This window comes from Prorops nasuta, unplaced genomic scaffold, assembly GCF_024137725.1.
Source record: "Prorops nasuta isolate Cenicafe-Biocafe unplaced genomic scaffold, Cenicafe_Pnas_1.2 PNAS00003, whole genome shotgun sequence".
Taxonomy (NCBI): Eukaryota; Metazoa; Arthropoda; class Insecta; order Hymenoptera; family Bethylidae; genus Prorops; species Prorops nasuta.
This window is the reverse complement of record NW_027116800.1, coordinates 11,637,778-11,658,524: the sequence shown is the minus strand read 5'-3', so window position 1 is coordinate 11,658,524 and position 20,747 is coordinate 11,637,778. Positions and strand designations below refer to the sequence as shown.

General features: G+C 46.9%; 1 protein-coding gene across 2 annotated transcripts in view; it reads left to right on the top strand.

Moving 5' to 3' along the window:
• Nucleotides 1-20,747, top strand: part of Prosap (prosap) — a 43,549-nt gene that overhangs the window by 16,986 nt on the left and 5,816 nt on the right. The window contains exons 1-9 of one of the 2 annotated variants that reach the window (XM_066747596.1): nt 8,726-9,339; nt 11,846-12,067; nt 12,738-12,740; nt 13,640-13,657; nt 17,780-17,905; nt 18,189-18,369; nt 18,442-18,761; nt 18,852-19,116; nt 20,229-20,724. In XM_066747596.1, coding sequence (XP_066603693.1) covers nt 9,082-9,339; nt 11,846-12,067; nt 12,738-12,740; nt 13,640-13,657; nt 17,780-17,905; nt 18,189-18,369; nt 18,442-18,761; nt 18,852-19,116; nt 20,229-20,724 — 1,889 coding nt within the window. In that variant the 5' untranslated portion in view covers nt 8,726-9,081. Of the gene's footprint in view, nt 1-8,725; nt 9,340-11,779; nt 12,068-12,737; nt 12,741-13,639; nt 13,658-17,779; nt 17,906-18,188; nt 18,370-18,441; nt 18,762-18,851; nt 19,117-20,228; nt 20,725-20,747 lie in introns of those variants that run through there. The other variant, XM_066747597.1, reaches the window with a different exon arrangement.

Genomic DNA, 20,747 nt, shown 5'->3' with positions numbered 1-20,747 from the left:
TTGCTCGGTGACACGAGGCAAATATCGATTTTACAGCTTGACATTATTCACCGCGAGCCATGCGTCACCTCTATTGTACGCGATAATATCAAACGTGTTATTCTTCCTAATGACCCCATCTCCCATCTCACGCATATAGATCGATCGCAGAGAGAGAGAGAGAGAGAGAGAGAGAGAGAGAGAGAGAGAGAGTCCCGTGGAATTATTTCTTCGCAAGATTTTTGCAGTCCACGAGATATACGACTACGAGTCAAGTTCTGCATTGGCAAATGTCAAGTGCGAGGTCATCGATCGCCGAGAGATTCTCGAAGCATCCGAAAACAATGACTCTTAACCACCTTAGCCACCCACTCAGTCGTGCTGCTCTCCGCTACGATGTAGCTCAAGGCTGCTCCAAGAGCAGCGCCCCTTCCTCGCCTTTTATGCAGATTCCTCGTCTATATAGCCAGGGAACAGTATATCATACGCGTGCACCAATATGGCCGAGAATTTTAGCGGGAAAAATTCCTATAGCCATCCATGGATCTAGGCAGGATAGATTTTTTTCATAGAATCGCTTGTTGCAGATGCCGTGACTCCTCGAGCAATCCCCCACAAGCTCGCGACTGCAGTACGAGGACCGATTATGGTGAGTCCTCGCGAGTATTGTAAATCTCGACTTACCTACTTTTTCACGCCTGCTTAAATAAGCGGGGACAAACCCTGTGCTTTTGCAAAGTGTATAACGCGTATATATATATATATATATATAGTGGTCGAGAGCGTAGGTTAAGAGACGACAGTATCCAGACGGACTATTATAGTGGAGCGAGTGCGCACGTGGGTGTGTCCGTGGAGGAACCGGTCCTGTAATCGCCAGCTCGCTGCTAAAGCAGAGCGCGAACAATTTGGTTCTAGCGATTTTCTCGTTCCAACCAATATGTACCAATCGTTCTATATATCCTGCATCGCTGGGATAACAACGGAGGAGAAGAATCGACATTCGTCGTTCGCTGGGTCGCGGACAAAGCAGGGGTCGAACGGTCAGGGTTTCTAGAATTCTTATTTTATGGACGGAACGTTCTATATCTCGTATATTTTCTTTCTATAATGAAAATAACTGAAACTCGAGTGGGATGGAACATCTTTGAGCAAAGAATCTCTGAGTTTTAATATATTTTTTGTAATTCTAGTTATTAGAAAAATGTTATTGGATGTTTGTCCGTTTAACCTCATGGTAGAATGCACTGAAGAGAGAGAGAGAGAGAGAGAGGGAGGGAGGGAGAGAGAAGAACTGTGAATTGGTCGAATCGAAGGCTTAGCGTTTTTTGTGTTTTGTTGGTAAACACTGACTCTCGCAAGAGTCGAAAGGTCCCGGGAGAATGTTTCCGAGGTTGCTATTAGTACACGGGGTATTAGTAACTAGTATATAGTGGACTTGATAAAAGCGGAGAGGAGAATTCCATTTGTAGCGCGGGCACACACCGTTGCTCCTGATAATGCCACAAGAGCAGCCAGCCAGCCAGCAGCAGTAGTACCGAGCGGTGTATACAGTATAACAGTAACAGAGAGTCTTATAACTGACCTACAGACAGAGCGCAGCTGGACTGCTCTTGCTTGACAGTAATCTACGTACCGGTCAATCGGCAATTCAGCCGAGGCTTTCCGATCGAAATTCCACAACCACGAATTATTATTATTATCATTGTACAACAAGAGGCACAATACCGCAAACGGAGAGAGAGAGAGAGAGAGAGAGAGAGAGAGAGAGAGAACTCTTAACAAACGTCTCCCATTGTTCTTCTCTCTCTCTCTCTCTCTCTCTGCCACTTTTTCCCCTTCCAATTCAATCTCGTCCCGATCGAAATTAGTAAATGCACGAATTGCGCAAGAGCAGTCGTCGCGATATTAAAGAAGAGGAAAGCTTGGGAAGAGAGTCGCGCGGCCCGCGAGACGGCATTAATGAATTGTGAAACTAACGAGGTAGCCGCATTAAAGAGCAATTATTATGTTACGTCGCAGGAATCCTTGGCGTCAAAAAAGGAGGGTAGCTGCTACATCGCTCGTTATCGTATTTCCTCCTCTCCCTCGCTCCACTCTATAGCGAATCTCCGAGGTCTAATTATTCAACGGAGCGCGGCAAAGCCTTTCGATCCATTCTCACACTCGGCCCGCTCGAACGCGGGGATTCCCATAACATTGCGTCCTAACGATAGAAACCGGCGAACAACGTATGTACTATGTACATACCAGGGGCTGCATGCAGAAACTCGCATATTGCGTCGGCCGAATCGCGCGATAGCCGACACTCGACTATCTCCACTTTTCACTCCACCTTCTCGCCTCCCCCTCGTATAATTATTACCTCCTCCATGTATACACTCTATTCGCCATAAATTATATCACCATCCATTAAGTACGTCAGCACGCTGGCCAATAGCAAACTTTCACCGCACACCTCTAATATTTTGCCATCCGTGAACTTTTGCCTTTGCGCCTGTTTACTCTCGTGCCGGCCAGAAACCACCGACGCCCTACTTACCTCAGTCTTGTTATGCATTCCACGCGTGCCACTACGCTACAATGTTACGCAATTTTTTCCACGAAAATCCAAGCGTCCCTCGCGCGCATTGCCAATAATTTCCACTCGCAGTCATCGACAACCGCGATAAACCACCACCTCCTCGCACATTTTTCTTCCTTCCTCCGTTCGCTCCATTACTCGAATCTCGCGTGTCGTTTTTCTATATGCCAAATCCCTGAGAGATTCTCCCGGCCCTATTTCATCGGTCCATCCCCCCTCCTTCTCTCTGACCCAGATCCACCTTTAATATCACCGGTGACTCGTTCGGGATCAATCATGCATGTGTATGTGTGTGTGCAGTGTGCGGTGGTCTTGTTCAAGCTGGCAAACCTACCGCGAAAAGCAACTAGCGCGCCCTGATCCTTCGGAGAATCTCTTTATTATGCGAGCTCCTGGAATAAGAGGGCAATATCGACGAAAATTTCCGCGAATTCCACTCGACCAAAGTCTCGATCCGGCTCTCGCGCGGAGGGGGGCTTTGTTTACAGTTCTTCCACTTTCGTTCGGAGCTCATTTTTGCTGGATTCTCTTGCTCGGAGCAAATATCGATTATTTATTGCAAAGCAATAGCTCTCTGTGTGTCTCGCAGCTTTGCGAACGTGTTGTGTTGCGCCAATCCAAGTGTCTCGGGGCGACTCTAGTGGAGAGTAATGTGTCCGCCCTGACAGTAAACTCTGTTGCGGAGGGGGGAGAGCTTGGCGTGACACTTGGTGATCGGCAGAAAGAATCTCGTTCAGCAAACCAGGAAATCGCCTGATTAACTAGCCTCTGGCACGAATGCGAGCCTATATACTCTAACGATTATCTGCATAGGGTCATCGGCTATTATTATTCTCCATGTTCTTACACAATAATTGATGAATGAAAGGGAAAGCTTCCATCTTAATAAAGCACGAATAACGTTAAACTCCTCCTCTCGCTGCAATTCCAACGTATCGCGCCCGTATAAATTCTTTCCGCCTGGTTTTCTTTATCGAATTTATTTATCGCGAGCTGTTAGAGGAGGGGGGGGGGGGGGGGTTCATGTTGAGAGAACGTTCAAAAGCGTTTTTCGTCTAGGTATAACTGTGTCTGTCTACCCATTTCAGAACACGGGACGTGTACACCCACGCTTACTTAGCCCGAATATATTTAGGCAGAGACAAAAGGCGAAATCCGGTCTGGCAGGCGTCTTGCCGGATCTCTACCGGTGCACCACGTGATCCTCGGGGACTGTCGGCGCGAGTCCTTAATGCTCCGCTGAATCACACCCATCGTCTCGCGCACCGACATTCCTCTTTTATCATTCTGCAGTTTCATTTTGTAATTAGGTCGTTACTTCACTAAAAGTTAATTGATATCTAAAATTTCTATACGCTGTGTTTTCTCATCAACTAATTCGAGAGGCCAAGAGTGTGGAAGAAATATTTTCCGTCGTGCGGTCTCGACGAACGGTGCTTTAATAATACGATTCAGCATCCCTTATTTATGCCCTCTCTCTCTCTCACTCTCTCTTTGGTTTTCTCTCTGCCGGCGGCTCCCAGCCCTCTCTCTCTCTCTCTCTCTCTCTCTCTGGCCGAGTCCTTCGTGGGATCAATAGTCTGGTACACGACAGTGACGTACCTAGCGAGCTCCTCCTCTCCCATTCATCCGTCAGAAATCATCATCTTTTACTCCCCTAGTCGCTCTTCCATTTTTTATGCCCCTATATATATATATACCCTCACCCAAAATACGAACCAGTCAACCGATGGACTATTTTTCGCATTAAACTTATCCAAGCTTGGGGGAAATTGAATTTTTTCATACCTCCGGCGGAGATTTTGAAATATTCGTCGAGATATTAAGCCGACGTAAAATGCTCGTATTTTTTTTAACCGCGCATCCGTGGCTGTACAAGGCTACAATGCAATTTTTGTCAACATGGGTGCAAGTTGATCGATAAAATCCATTAAAGAAGCTTCGCTGTAAGATTTTTTTTGTCTTAGAAAATTACAACAATTTTATAGCATTAACTGTATCAAGTATTTCTTTTACGATCCAGCGTAAATTTGCCACGTCATCCGTCGCGGCTACAAATTCGCCCACGATAGTCGTACAGTAATTTCACAAGAAAAACTTAAAATCGTGCAACGTTAAAAATTTCACGCAAAGGACCGCTGTACTTATTTTATTATTCAATCAACTTTACACCGAACACCCTTCGACGCGTTAAAGGTCCATTTTGGCAAAATTCGACGATATCAAAAGCTCGTATGTACGGTTACCTTAATTAGCGCTTGACACTTTGTTAAGAGGAGTATTTACGTAGCTCCGCGTTTGTGTGCTCGCGCAGCGACACTGTGCGAGCCGAGTTAACGTCGGTGCAGGCTAATCAATAAAAGCCGTTAAGAAGATACATGCTCGCGCGAAATAACTGGGAAAAGGACGACTATTTATTTATTGTTTAATCAACCCTCCCGCTAAATTTTTGCCGAAACGAGAGAATTCCAGAGAATCGCAGCAGCGTTTAGCAGTTTGTTTGCCGCACTCGGATCATCTCGGTCACGTTCGACCACGGGCAACCCTCGTGAAAGCAAGAGCCGAGAGCCTGCACTTTTGTTTTGTCCGTATATATATATACATATAAGCGTTCGTAGAGAGCGAGGATCGTTGAATTTTCGTGGTTGGAGCCTGGTGGTCGTAACCAATCGGGTTTTGTTCGCCAAGAGAATGGGCGGGCGGGTCTCTTTGAACGGTCACCCCCGACCGAAAGGCGCGCGAGTTTTGGTCCCTCGGGTCACGCTAGGTCACGAGCGACGCTCCTCTGGTTCATCGAACCCGCGCGTCGCGCAGAAGCGTACGGAATACCAGGAGCGTTTTTTGCGAATAGACATTGCACACACGCGGCGGCTGAGAAGAAAAATGGAAGGAAAAGTTTGACGAGCCGCGCGGCGCATAAGACGCGCGAGACTCTCTCTCTCTCTCTCTCTCTCTCTCTGCCGCGGACACCCCGCTGCCACACTGACTCTCTGATATACTCGCGAGATATCCGGACAAGATTTAGTGCATCCTCTTGCCAGCTGCCCCGTGCAGAAAATCTGCCTCGAGAATCTCCCTTACAACCCGATCGAAATGTTTCTCTCCTGTCCTTGAAATGAATACCACGAGTGGGAAAAAAACAAGCCGAACCCTCTATTGCCTCGGTAAAACTGACCACGCTGCTCTCTCATCCAGTCGCCTATTACCTCCTTATTCTTATTCCGAGCCGACAGTTAAGCCAATGAATTTATTCCTCCATCCATATACTACACCCATAATCTTATATTTCAAAATATCCACATTTTCGCTCTTCGATTCCTTCGGCTCTTAATTGCTTAATTAGCTTTCGTTTGTCCCGTAACGTGTACACCGTCTACGTCTGCGTGGTCGTTCTTTTTCCTCGTCCCTTCGCATTCGCGTATTTCAACGACGTTTTTCCCATGGAGGCCGCCACACGCATATGGTCACCGGACCGAACAATGTGTCGCTCATCGTTTTTCGGATAATACGCCACGAGAACCACCCTGCTTCCTCGTAATGACTGCTTTTCGTTCACCCGCGCGTGCTGCTATACGTATCTATATATATATATATATATGTATTATATGTTCTTATGGAAAAGAGTGTTTTGCATAGTCGCGCACGTGGAAAATTTTTAGGAGGCGAGGCGGTTGAAAGTGAAATTTGAGAGGGCGCGCGGACGATAATAAGAAGGTAGTCTCTCGGCGGGGTATGGGCAAATTAGCGTGGAATTATCGTAACACCTGTTAGCGGAGTGGAATCGGCCGAGGTGTTATGGATGGTGGAGAGGGCGAAAAAGGCAAGAAAAATGAAAAAAACAATTAACAGGCCTGCGTTTGTCGGACCTCTCTGCACTGCCGACATGTTGGAATGATGAATGCGTTTTAGAAAGCAGCTATATAAATCGTAGCTCAGCGAGGGTTTCCGAGGTGTATCAACACGAGTCTCGCTTCAGACCCGCAACTTCGTCTCCGATTTATAGAAATTCCTATATTGACCGATGAAAAAGGGAAGATGTAAATAATTACAGATTTGTATTTCTTGCACTTTTACACTCAACTGCTTGCCGTCGAATGATGAATGTACTTTAAAAAGCTCCTCGTAAATCATGGTTTAGAGAGACTTTTATGTATACAGTATCGACGCGCTTATTCAATATTAAGGAAAACGCAGCATGAACTTCAACCAAGAGAGTTTTTTCTATACCTTGCAACAGTTAGTCTTGATGCTTAAAAAAGGGAAGATAAAAATAATTACAGGTCTCTGTTCGTTGCATCTTTTTATTCAGGGAACGTTATAAAGCGATGAATTCATGTTGAAGAGCAACTGCGTAAATGGTCATTCACATCGAGGTTTCTCAAGTTTCGACGAAAATTCAAATGTGAGAGAATTTGTAGCTTCGGTTCCACCCGAAATACAACAATTATAGTCTCGATGCATAAAACAAGAAAGAGAAGATAGGAACAATTACAGATCTGTAGTATATATATTTACCGGACCTTTGCTCTGACGGCGTCTTATGGAATGATGAATATGCATTTTAGAAAGCGCAGCTATATAAATCGTAGCTCATAGAGGTTCTGCAGTAGGTGCTGCTGATATTTAACGCGGTGATTGAACGCGAGCCGCTCGCTGACTGCTGCCGGTCCCGCAGCTTCGTCTCAGAATTATAATAGAAATTCGTGTTGATTGACAAACGAGGGGGGACTGCAGCTTATATACACGTTATTGCGTCGATGCATGGCGAAGCCGAGTGGGAGGGGGAGATTGTTGAAGAAATGGCGGGGGGGGGGGGGGGGAGAAAACCATTTTGAGGAATCGGGCAAGATTCGTGAAATTTTTGCTTGAGATACGGGAGAGTTTACATACACACGTGTAAGCGTGTTGATAATAAGAGAGAAGAGGCCGGTAGCAGAAAGGATGGGAGAAGAACAAAGCAGCCCGGGTGCCCTTGGAGGAGAATCGTGATTTAGGGCCAGCACGAAAAAGCCACCTGCGAAGAACACCGAAGACGCTCCACGGCCACGTTATATTTCTTGGCAGCAGCGGGGAGTGTAGAGTCGAGTTTTGCTGCCCGTAGCCCACAAGCAATACGTCCCCCCCCCCCCCCCCCACTTCCCCTACCCCTCTTCTCGCAAGATCGTTTAATGCCAGCATAAAAATAATCAGCCTCCATTCCACCTTAGTCTAGGCACCATCAGGGTGATTCGAATAAACTTTTCCCTCTTCATTTCTCAAAAAGTACGTCCTTTTCAAAAGGTTCGTATAATATTAAACAATTCTTCGAGTATTCGATAATATAAAAATCATGGACCTTCGTTCCACCTTGGCATCATGGTGACTCGAATAACGCCGCTTTCCGTCCTCGTTTCTTAAAAAATGTGTAATTTCGGAAAGATTGAAAAATTCTAGAAATATCAAGTAATAGAGAAATCATCAGTCTCCATTCCATCTTAGCTTACGCCCCATCAAGGTGACTCAAATAATATTTTCCATTTCCGTTCCTTCCACAGCATGCAATTTCTGAAAGGTTATAACCTCGGTTATAACTATTAATGTTATAGAAAATTCTACGAGCATTAAATATAAATATATAAATCATCAGTCGTCTTAGTTAAATCTTACCTCGTGAACCAGAATATCGAATGGAGGAATATTTATTACTCCAGTTGGAAATAAAAAAGTTTTTATACCAATTAATCTGTACAAGAAAATTCTAGGATACAATCGGACATCGTTATTCCAAAGCACCAACTGCAAGAGTCTTAAATTTCATATCACTTTACCCGCAGTGAATGATCTCATTATCATAATCACCGAGAGGCCCTTTCTCGAAGCACGATTTAAAAGCAATTATTGCTCCCCACAAATAATAAGCAAACTTTGTATATCAATAAACGGTGTTTCTCGGAGAAAGAATCTCCGGAGCAATTTGGTCGAAATCGCGAAGAAGAAGGAGGAGGGGGGGGGGGTGAAAGAGGTAGAGAGCGGCGAAGGTTGCGTGAGTCGTGGTGGAATTTAGGAAGATTGGCTGAGGAAGAGGAGGAGGTGGAGGGGGAGGGGGGAGGGGTGGCCGGGAGCAAAACGTGGCGCGGAAGCAACGAGTTGTTCCCCCATCGCGTGTCGCACGGAGAAAACGTGTGCCGGACGTAATTTTTAATCCCAATCGAGGCAGCATCGACGAGGATCGCTGGGGGAGGAGGTAGAACTAGGCAAGCAGCAAGGTCTCCGCGCGCGCGATTAGATCCACGCCAATTAAGCTGATTCGCAACGCTTGACCTCCATTCGCTGCGCGTTCCGTTAATCAAACAGTCAGCGGTCGACCCGTTTGCCGAGTAATCTGCTCGACTCTTGCCCGTCTGCCATATAGTTCGATATGCACCAACTCACCGGTTTGTGATAACGATAATGGGAATAATGATAACAATAACGGTGGAGGATTTTCCAAGCTTTGGCATTGGTCGGTTCGGGCGGCGCGCGGAGACGTCGATCGTTGGATGAGGGACTGGAGCCCTGGGAGGGGTTGGGGGTTCTTCCGGGGGTGGCACACGGTCGATCTCGCGGTTGCCAAGCGACCGACATCCGCCGGCAATCCAGTGGCGCCATCTGCCCCCGCCATCCACCACTGCCCCCCGCAGTCACTCGGAAAGCCTCGAACCGTACGCAACAAGAGTGCACCACCCCTTTCCCCCGGGAAACCACCCCCTGCGATCCAGAAACATCAGCAGGAACGTCGTTCCTCTCGCCAAAAGTTCGTATCTTCAACCTACTAGTCTCTCTCTCTCTCTCTCTCTCTCTCTCTGTCTTTTCTGCTAAAAAACCATCAACCACCGATCTCTGCCTCCCCCCACCCCCTTTGCAAAACGATACGTCAGCTTTAATCCGCCAAATCATCCCCCCTCCCCTTTCAATAGCCTCTCCTTTTACGACCATTCACCCGATCCAAGCTACATTCCGGTAATCGTCATGAAAATGCAATCTCTGTGCTGCTGCTTGTTTTACAGATATGTATATATATGTATGTATATACGGTGAATCCATGATTTCTTCACTCATGTATGTACGTGCACGCAGACGCCATTTTTAATGTCTCCTGGTTCTTCCTCGGAAACGTTCAAACGTCCAATTTTCCCTTTCGGAGTGCTCCGACAAATTTTCATCCGTCTCTCTCTCTCTCTCTCTCTCTGTAGCTGAAGCTTCGTCGGCGCCATTTTCCTCCGCGAGGTTTTATCTCGCAGGACCCGTCGAGTGGCCTTGGAAGATTCTTCGGGGTGGAGTCGCGATTGGAAATTGCCAGGGAGTCCGCCGCAGATTCGATCTAAAAACACGCGCGTTTGGTTTTGAGGGTCGGGGTTGTTCGGGGTCGTCGGCGCCGTCGTCGAGGGTGATCGTCCTCGTGGAGGTCGTTGCACCGGGTCCAAGTGCATCGCACGTGCTTTTTTCCATGCGAGCCATCATCCGCCAGCCACGAGACTAACTATATGAAGAAACGATCGGCCTCTCGGCCTTCTTTCCCGCTCGATCCTCATTCCTTAATTGCGATTCCCCGAAAAATTCTTCCAGTGGGACCGGGGAAAACTATCGCTCGCGCGTTCGAGAGGTTTTTTCCCCAAACCTGCGATTAATGGAGCGAGAGGAGCGAGCGCGCGTTCCATAAAATTGCTAATTAAGTATCTCCGTGGAGGAGATATATAAATACGCCGAGGGAGTGGTGGAGCGAGCGTCATCTTTGACCTTTCGAGTTTTCCGCCTGAAATACACTCCGCGTTATATTTTTCGTCCGAGTGCAGCCAGCAATCGTCACGAGAGGCGACAAGCTCCTTTCTCAATCTCCCCTCCTCGTGTTTGCTCTCCCGGAACGCGCTCACTCTAGTTTCCCTTTGTGCACGGGGGTGAAAAAGAGATCGAAACCCGCGGAAACTCCCCGTCCAAGTTGCTCGCGGTGCTGCAGCAGACTCTTGAAAAATTCCTGTGTCGACGGTGCTGACGAAAACTCGTATATATATATGTATATTAATGGTGGCTGCTGTACGTCCCCGCGAATTAAATCGTCAACAAGGGCCGATCATTCGAGCCAATAATGCTAACCCCGATATTCCGGAGCGAGGCTTATAATTGTGCAGCGCAAACTCGGCAGCAGGGAAATGGCAGAAAAATTGCCCCCGGGCATTCTGGAATTTCAAGGACACCAACAGTGTCCACCGCGCAGTGTCCTTGGTTTTAATTAAATTCGAGTGACCGTTAAGGACAGACTGAATTAAGCTGGTTTAACCTTGCGAGCACCCACGCGAGAATCCATGCACCGAGATTGCCTCGGCTGGGATGGAAAATCATTTTGTACAATTTTCTCTCCAAGGGGATTTTTTTTTTTTTCCAAGAATTCGACGCCGAGTCTCCGAGTACGGACGGACGGACAAATTCCAAAGACCCTCTTCTTCGGCTGACGATGCTGCCACGAATAAGGGCCACACAAAGACGGCCCATAAAACTATGATTTACCGCTTGTCATTGATGCGTTTGTTGCATGTCCGTCCCTTCCTTCCTTCCTTCCCCCTTTCTTCATTTTTCTCCTCAACTCTTCTGCCTCTCTCTCTCTCTCTCTCTCTCGCATCCTTCGTCTCTCCTCACAACTCTCAAACAACTCCAACACCTTAATTTCTTTAAACAAAATTTTATATTCTTCCCACATCCTTGCCTCTGCCCTGAAATTACCGAGCTTCAAGGTCGTCCGATGAAGGAACACACGAAGATTCAGCCAAGTGCGGTCGACCCGTGATTTAAAGTTTTAGCCGCAGTTTTAGTGGCGTCTTTCTGTGGTTTACCATGAAAGCACCGAGGAATTTCTGACCAATCGCTCTCCGCCTACAGCGAAGCTTTCGCTTTTCATCATTTTCAACATGCTTTTTCGTTGCTAGCGCGCGATTACATCGGTTTCTGTTTCTGCTGCAGGTTATTCTCGGGTGAAAGCGTATATGTACGTCAGGGTAATTTTATTATAAAATACCGGGCAAACCTGTTGCGACTCGCGCGCGTCTTTTGGTGAAAGATTGATCGGACCGTTTAGGGTCCCGAAGAGTCTGGCTGAGATCACTGGTCCTCTCGGCAGTATCAATACAGGCTGATGATGTTGGTTCGCGAGAATATTTGCTATTTGCCAGAGGAGACTGTATTTTAATTCTACCATGAAATTTCCAGATGTGAGCGCATAAGGGTGGAGTCCGCGGCAAGTGCGAGGTCCTCGCGATGGAGGCAGGACCGAAGCAACAACAACAACAGCAGCAGCAGCAACAGGAGCAACAGGCCCAACAGCCAGGTTGTTCTCAGGATGCCACTGCTGCAACGGCTGAAGGCACCACTGTCGACGATGGCGTCCTGCTGGCTAGAGTACACGTGCCTGAACTCTACGTCAGCAAGTGCCTCCAATTCCCCAAGGATCAACTCGTCTGGGACGTAAAGCAACAATGTTTGGCTTCGCTACCCAAGGTAGACGATCACCGTCCAACTAAACGCTTCACCTACGCCATCTTCCCTTCAGCTTCGTTCCAAGAAACTCCAGGAAAACTCACGTGTCGAATTGCAGCGAGACTCTCCGAGCGACGACGAGAGATTTTGTCGTGTCTCGATAATACGCCACATGTACATACGCGTATACAGAATCGAGAAATACGGAGTCGTCGAGTCTCGCTGCGTAGAAAAGAGAGAAGAGGAGGGGAGGGAAATGTGGCTGAAAGAATGGCATTTTTTCAAATAAAAATCTACAAAGAGAACGCGCTGCTACCCCTCCTCCCTCTTCGCTCTTGGTGTTCGCTTGTCGCGCGAGCCAACTGCGAAGCATTATTTTCCAAATCACGCGTAGTTGAATCTTCTACTCTCTTTTCTATTCTGCTCTTTATTTTTGGCTCTTTGAAAAAATGTTGTAACACAGTACTCGAGCCACGCGATGACGTCACTCGAATTTGGCTTTGAGTCACCATAGTAACGTCAGTCACACAGTGAGTTTGAATATGTAGCTTTTCTGCTTTTCATTACATCCTCCCTCGTCATTCTCACCGTCACTCTCTCACATTCTCCTTGTATATCCACGCATTGTTTATCACGCTAAAAATGACGCGTGTCGTCTTTCTGTCCAACATGCTTGCCTTCCGGGACGCAGGAGGTACAGCACTCTATAAAAACCCATATTAACAATGGTCCCGCCTTTTTATACAAATATATTTATTTCTCAATATTTCTCTGTCACTTTGCTCCTGCGTCGTTGACTGGTCCAAGAAATACCGCTAGTAAATTATCTGATAAAACAGCGAGCACTAAGCTCGTAACACTGTACAGGATAAGTGACGCGATGCCACGAGAATCACTAATTTGGACCATGAAACGTTCGCGAGAGGATGATGACGAAAATTGTTTTAATTTAAAACATATATCTGCACTTGTATCTGTCCTGTCATTTAGACGAGAAAAAGAAGCGCCTCATTTCCATATCAACATCGCGAATCTGTAGTCGATGGCCAGTTTTCTTCTGGCCAGAATAGTTCTCAGGACGAGTTTGGAAGGCCTTGTAGTAAAAGTGTATGCATCTATACACACACATATATTATATATGTATATAAATAAATAAACAAACGATGCAGTCGATTTACCGCAACTGTGTACGGCGTAAAAGCGGCTGCTTCCGGTTGAGTTTGTGATTAGAAAGGCACTCTGCGAACTCGTTCTTCCTGCGGTCTTTGCCAATGGTAGTTGTTTACCCATGCCTCCCCCGGCTTTTAACAGACTCGCACAGTTGAGAATCGAGACGAGCAAAAAGAGCGTAGTATCCGAGCGCTCGTCAAACCGGCACAAATTCTTATTGATTTCTGATCTGTGGTGTTGTTTTGTGTTGTTGCTGTTTTTGCTTTTGCCTCTCGCACTTGGGACGTACGTTCACTTGCGTCACACCGGCCTCTCACCTGCGACCTGCCCTGGACTCTTCGAACACCTCCGCCACACCTCCACGATGCACACAAAAATAAATAACCCATATACGGACTTCCGGATAACGTCTCTCGAGCGCAGGTGGCTACTTGGTACAGGGTACGTCTTCACTGATACTAATAGCATGCACTAATTAGCCCTTTTTATAATCTTACAACCTCTCTCTCTCTCTCTCCCTCCCTCCCTCCCTTTAATTACCCTATTAATACCTGTTTTTTGTTCCCTCCACTCGTCATGCATGCCATGCACGCGAGTACAAGCTTCGCCGCAATAGCTCTCCAATAGAGCATAAGGATTAGGGGATCCGCTGCAAGAGGAATTAAGACCATGAAGAAGAGCACGACACCCAGAGAGAGAGAGAGAGAGAGAGAGAGAGAGAGAGAGAGAGAGACTTGTCGAACGAAAGGTGATGGTGGTGGTGGTGGTGGTGGTAGTGGTAGTGGTAGTGGTCCAAACTAAACGAGCATCCAGACGCGTTACGTTCCATTTTGCATCATCAGCTGCGCGCGATGACGCCACGTAAAAGCGAGTGTCCTCGATCGAGGTCACCGTACGCCCTTCCTCATCCACCCCACCCTCGCTTCGTCGACTTTCCTTTTCTTCTTCGACGCGCCAAACTCGTCCATGCGCCTTCTGGGAATTCATCGGATCAGCCTCGATCATCCCAACGTTGCTGCAGTGCACATTCTGATTCCACCGAGTTTTCCCGAGGTTTCGGGCCTTCCCGGACGCTCCTGAAACGGACGAATGATGCGGAAAGAGCCGTAAGGATGCTGTCGGAGCGAGGAGGAGGAGGGGGGATGAAGCAACAAGAGAGGGAGAGAGAGGGAGAGAGAGAGAGAGAGGATGCAAGGAGCCAGCGAGGTGCAGAGGGGGAGGGGGGAGGGCCGGTTCGCCTCAAAGTGCAACGACACTCGCGCACGGTGCAAGGATCCAAGATGGATTCAATCTCGGCTCCTCCTAGGAATAATGATTTTCACTTTCGCCCGCTGCAATTTTCTCCACGCTATAACAGCGCGCGCGCGCGTGCAGAGACTGAGGCGGTCGAAAAGTCCACGAAGAAGCTCCAAAATATAGCAATTGCTACCAAGGATCCGTGTACCCTGCAGGATCGACGAATCCTCTTTGTGCTATATATATATATATATAAGACTCTGGCTATATTTACACACATCCTGAACCTACCAATCGAATACCAGCTAGAAAACAAGCTCCACGCCTCTAGCAAAGCTGTGCGTGTATCTCGCCTACCGTATTCAAGGCTCCGGTCTAAAAACTATCTTGAACCATCTAATTTTGGTCTTCTACCTTGTCGGCCCAGTTTCTTCAAGTTTTCAATAATTCACTCTGTTTCTTCTTGAGCACATTGTTTTCCTGTATATATATATATATATAGGTTGCTTTGTTGTCGCCACTTCTCGCAGTCTTCAGCCCCCCAAAAGGACGGGTCGGTTCTTCCGCCTCTGGACTCTCTTTCTCTTCCCCTTCGGCTCGCAAGCATTCACGATGAAACTTGGATCCTCCTCTACATAAGTATAAGGGAATCCGTTGCTATCTTTCCTCCACAGCGGTAGCAACAACTGCAACAGGCACTTGCCCGCGGCTCTCCGAGTGCAATCTCGTATTCATGAATTCCTTCTACGCAGACCCCCCCTCCCCCCTCCCTCTATCCCTTCCTTCACCCCTCATGCCCCCCCCTCTTCTTTACCGAACACTGAACCACCGCTACCCCACCCACTCCACTCCACTACCATAACACACTCACTTTTATAATATTTTCACCGTGCAAAAAGTCACGTCAGAGTGACGATTTTTCCATCTCTGACTGACTTCAATCAGAAACGAATTTCCCGAAACTTAATTGCTAGGTAAAATGGTGCGCATCTCACCAATATCCGATTTAATCACTGACATTCCCAACTCGACGCTTAATTGCTCCATCAGAATCCGTCTGGGATACTCCCCGGTCATTTCCGCCTAGTTTCGCTCATCCGGATCTTATTGTTGGTTTCTTTCCTCGAGAGGTGCTACGTACTCCCAGGTGGTGGTACTGGAGCTTCTTACTTGTGTAGAGAGACCTTGTTTTTAGGGCATTGTGTTGGTAAAGAAAATACAATTGTTTCATAGAAGATTCGTCGTCTGCCTTGTCACCTGAATTTTGTATGGTGAATTCTCTTTCTACGGATCGAGAGAAGTGAGTGCCAAGTGCAAGAAAATTATAGATATTTATCTTTATTGTGCAAAATTCATCGAGTGGCCTCTGCCGAAGCTTCTGGAATGGGAAGATTGAGAAGATTGCTGTGGGTATTTTTGTTTCTTATTTTTAATACTTTTTCTTTTTAGAGTGGAAGGGGGAATCTGGCAAGTGAGTTTATGCGTCGTTCGAGGCAAAAGTCGAGGAAAGCTTAAGACCGAAGTGGCTGTGGTTCTTTCCAGTCTGGTCGTGCCGCCGGCGCAATTACACACCATAAAGCACGATTCAGACACGCTTGGAGCATTACTCGAGCCTTGCCAGGGCCGCAGTGGATGTTGAACTTCCAAAAATCACCCAGAAAACCCTCGCGCATCCTTTTTGAAACTCTCCTGAGAAGCAAGGAGGAAGTTAAAAAAATGGTACTAGAGATCCTGAAGAAATTCAGTCTGCAAGACACACTAGGATCATTGTTCGATCTTTGGCAGAACCAGCGCGTCCATAGAACAATTCAAAAAATGACTAAGGACCTCCTAACGACCTTCTTAAAATCGCCGAAGAAGATAGAAGGAATAAGCTGAAAAAATGGTGCTGAAGATCCTGAAGAAATTCAATCTACGAGACATCCTCGGAGCATTGCTAGATCCTTTCCAGCATCACAGCTCCCTCAAATTCCCAAAAAGCACCTAGAAACCCCCCTCGCACCCCTCTGGAAGGCAGCGAAGAAACGAGGGGGAAGTTGAGAAAAGTGCTACTGGGAATCCCGAAGAAATCCACCGTGCAATTTTCTCGATAAGGCGAAGAGCACGGTCGTGTCGACTCTTTATTATAATTTTAAACTGCTGCGCGTCTGGCACGCGTTCATACATTTATGCATAAAGCGAAGCACACATCCCAAAGTATCTTAATGTCCGAACGAAAATTTAGTGACTTAGTTGACCAAACGGGAGACTTTCACTCCGAAAAAGGTGCAAGGTTTATTGGTCCGCAGGGGGAAACGATGAATAACGTTGCAAAATGTGTGTGGCTGACCAAGCTGTGCAATGGGACAAAAACAGAAGAAGTCTTATCGTTTTCTTATCGAGACGACGAGAAACCTCGTTCGCTCGCTGCGAGTTGGAATCGACTGGCGCGAGAACGAGAGCTCTTCCAGTTTGCGCATATCTATATCTATATATATATATATATATATATATATGCCTTAAACATATATGTATAAATATCTATATGTACAGTATAAGATAATCGGGGCGATAATTTCGATCGGGTCCAAGGCCGATCGATGGATCATAAACCAAAAGAGCGATGCCGCGTTGCATCTAAATCTTCGAGGAAGACCTTCCGCTGGGTTCAAGGACGAGGAGGCTGCCCGAAGCGGAATATGAAGAATAGTCCTATCCTTGTAGTTGATGTCGCTTTGTGCGCTTCTTCCTTCGCCGGCGCAATTCTTCCAGCAGCTGCAGGAGTCCCCTTTCCCTCTGAGATACACTTTCGTAGCCCTTTAATTTGACACGTGTTCCACTCGTGGCTATTGTTGGCATGATTGCTGGTCTGCCCGGTGGGCGGACAGTCGGAATCGACTCTTTTCTGGCATGGTAAACGCGGTGATAATGCACTCTCTTCTGCTTGCTTGCTCGCTTGCTTGCCTTCCAGCCTGCCCCTCTTCTGCTTCTGCCTCATTTCTACCTTGTACATGTATACCTGTATATATGCCTACTCGATGATGCTCCTACCCCAGCACGTGTACCGCACAGTGTTTTTCGTTCGACGCTCCAAGTACAAACCTACACCTGCCCCCAGCCAACCCCATCCTCAAGAGTTTCCTACGACTGCTTCCTGGAATCTTCGTTGAAAAAACCTATAACTTCCAGAAAAGTAATACCGGATAATCCTCTAGGATCAAGAATGATGCGTTTGATGCTGCTGCGATTCTCCGTTTCTCGTGAATGTTGATTTGCATGAGGAAATGAGGAGCTTCCGATGTACCATGGACATCCTTCTTCTCTCTAATTGGTCTGTGTATTTTGCAGGAGCTGAAGGAGAGCTTCAACTACGGCCTGTTCTGCCCGCCGGTCAATGGCAAGGCTGGCAAATTCCTGGATGAAGAGCGTCGACTGGGTGACTATCCCTTCAATGGACCCGTTGGTTACTTGGAGGTGAGAGAAATGGAGAACGGTTGGAAAGCTGAATTATTTCACCAGTCGAGATGATCGGTGTGTCGAGTTGTCTGGAATTATTTCGTCATCGATCCCAATCGAGAGCATAAACAATTCCCATTAAAATCAAAGAGATAAAGCGTTATCTGAAGAATTTATAGCATAGCATTGACACTCTTAAGCGGTTGATAAGAGTCGTGGGACATCAGTCCTCCATCAGAGTCTGCATCGCCAAGATTCGTCACTCTTCTAATTGCGCGTGTTCCTCTTCATGTTCTTTCAGCTCAAGTATAAAAGACGGGTCTACAAGATGCTGCACCTTGACGAGAAGCAACTCAAGGCGATGCACACCAGGACAAACCTCCGAAAGCTGCTGGATTACGTGCAGAATAATCAAGTGGAGAAAATTGCCAATATGTGCAGCAGGGGATTGGATCCAAATTTTCATTGTCAGCAAACTGGAGGTAAGTTTGAGGAATAGTTTTCAACGAAAGCTCGTCATTCAGAGGGGAACTAATGTTAATTCCTGTTTTCAGAGACCCCTCTGACTCTGGCGACGAGTCTGAAGAAGCCCTCGAAGGTGATAATCGCCTTGGTGAATGGCGGGGCCCTGTTGGACTATAGAACAAAGGAGGGCTTGACAGCGATGCATCGTGCCGTGGAGAGAAACAGTCTGGAGGCTGTTAAAACCCTCCTGGAATTAGGCGCTAGCCCAAATTACAAGGACACCAAGGGTCTCACTCCCCTCTATTACAGCGTTATTTACAAAACCGACCCAATGCTGTGCGAAGCTCTGCTTCACGATCACGCCACGATAGGTGCTCAGGATCTTCAGGGCTGGCAGGAAGTTCATCAAGTACGTCCACGGAAATTCATTGCGTCGCGTGTACCTATCGCTGTTCTATTTATAGCCAGCCGTGCCAAATTAACCTGATTTTTTGTCCAGGCCTGCAGAAATAATTTGGTACAACATTTGGACCATTTGTTGTCGTACGGGGCAGATATGAACGCCAGAAACGCTTCTGGAAACACTCCCCTTCATGTTTGCGCTGTCAACAATACAGATTCTTCGTGTATTCGTCTTCTGCTCTTTAGGGGAGCGCAGAAGGATAGCTTGAATTACGCCAATCAGACACCTTATCAGGTCGCTGTGATTGCTGGCAATATGGAGCTGGCCGAAGTCATCAAAAACTATCAACCGGAGGAAGTTGGTGAGTCATGGAAGGTTTTGGGCTTTCTGAAACACTGGATACAAACTACGAGATTCATCGATCCATCTTTATCATACAAGTCACTTCGTGCCATCGGTGCTGTTGAAGGGAGAATAGTTGCATCATGAATCCATACTGTTTTGTATATATATCACGAATCATTCGACATCATACTGAGGGAAATAATCGATGCTTGTTTAGATGTATGGCATGCCAGCATGAGCACGCGCAAGTTACCCCCATTCCATTTTCAACAATCCATTATCGTCGATTAATCGTGCATGGTGTAAACAGTAGGTAGGACAAACACACGCTCCTTTCATTGACATACGTGTATCTGTGGTGTATTCGACTAACAAACCCATAACGATGGTATGGAAAAACCTTTGGTGATGATGGTTTGCAAGACGTTAATTACTACTACCCATTTAGAACTCTAACAAGGAGTAACGAGGAAAATTGTTTGCTTCCGAGTTACTAATTATTATTATTATTTACCAGAGTAACATTGGATTTAATTGTCGTATGAAGTCGATAGCTGCCAGGAGATCCTGCGGAATTCTTTGCATGTCCCAGGCGTGCTATTTGAAAATTTTCCTTGCACAATCTGCGATGCTTCTGAATCCTGGCAGCAGCGACCCTGTAACAAGTAAAATTAGAAATGTGTTTTGGGTAGAGTGTGATTTGGTGTCTCGTCACAGTTCGTACAAAATGTAAAAAAAGCAGGAAATTCTTCCGTCAAACAAATTTATATTTTGTTTTACATTTGTTTGTTTTTTTCTCTTTCTCTCTTTTTTTCTTAAAGAATTGTGACATTGCATAGTATATACCAATAGAGTGTGAATTCACTGGTAAATTTGTGAGAATAGTAGCGTGGAGAGATAAGACTGCAGCGAGAACTTGGTTCTCGCGACCCTTGTGTATATGCTTCCTAAAATGCTTTTACCTCGTAATCGACGACTAACGAAAGTTTAAGCCCCGAGTGGGATTAGCGAGATGAGCAAAGTGGAAGAGAGAAGGAATCCCGATGACGTGGCTCCGGATAACAAAAGAGAAACGACCTTGTAAGGCTAAGTAATGTTTACTTTACTTAACCTTGCAACCTTTTGCAGTACCGTTTAAAGGGCCACCACGCTACAATCCCAAGCGGCGATCAGTAGCGTTCGCCGGTACAATGACGATGACCACGAGCTGCTCGGCTAGCAATTTGGGCACCTTGACGAGGATACCGTCCACGGAGCAGCATGCCAGCACCAGTGGCACTCTCACCAGAACCGTCTCGGTCGAACAGTACACGACTGCCTCTGTGACAAGGGTACCGTCCGCGGAACAATACGCCAGCGTATCCGGAACTCTCCGAGGACCGGAGCAAAATACCGTCCAATACTCTAACAGTACGCTCAACAGGCTGCCAGACGAACAATTCGATGCCAATGTCGCACAGCCACCGTCCGAACAATTCCGACTACCGTCCATGGATCAGCAATCTAGCCACCATCCGCCACCAACGCTCAGTAGAACCTCGTCCAGCGACTCCCACCGTGGAGCTCTAAGCAGAGCGTCCTCCGACTACCAGAACTCTGCTGGATCCACCAAGGAAACCCCGAGGTAAGCATAAACTGTCTTTACTG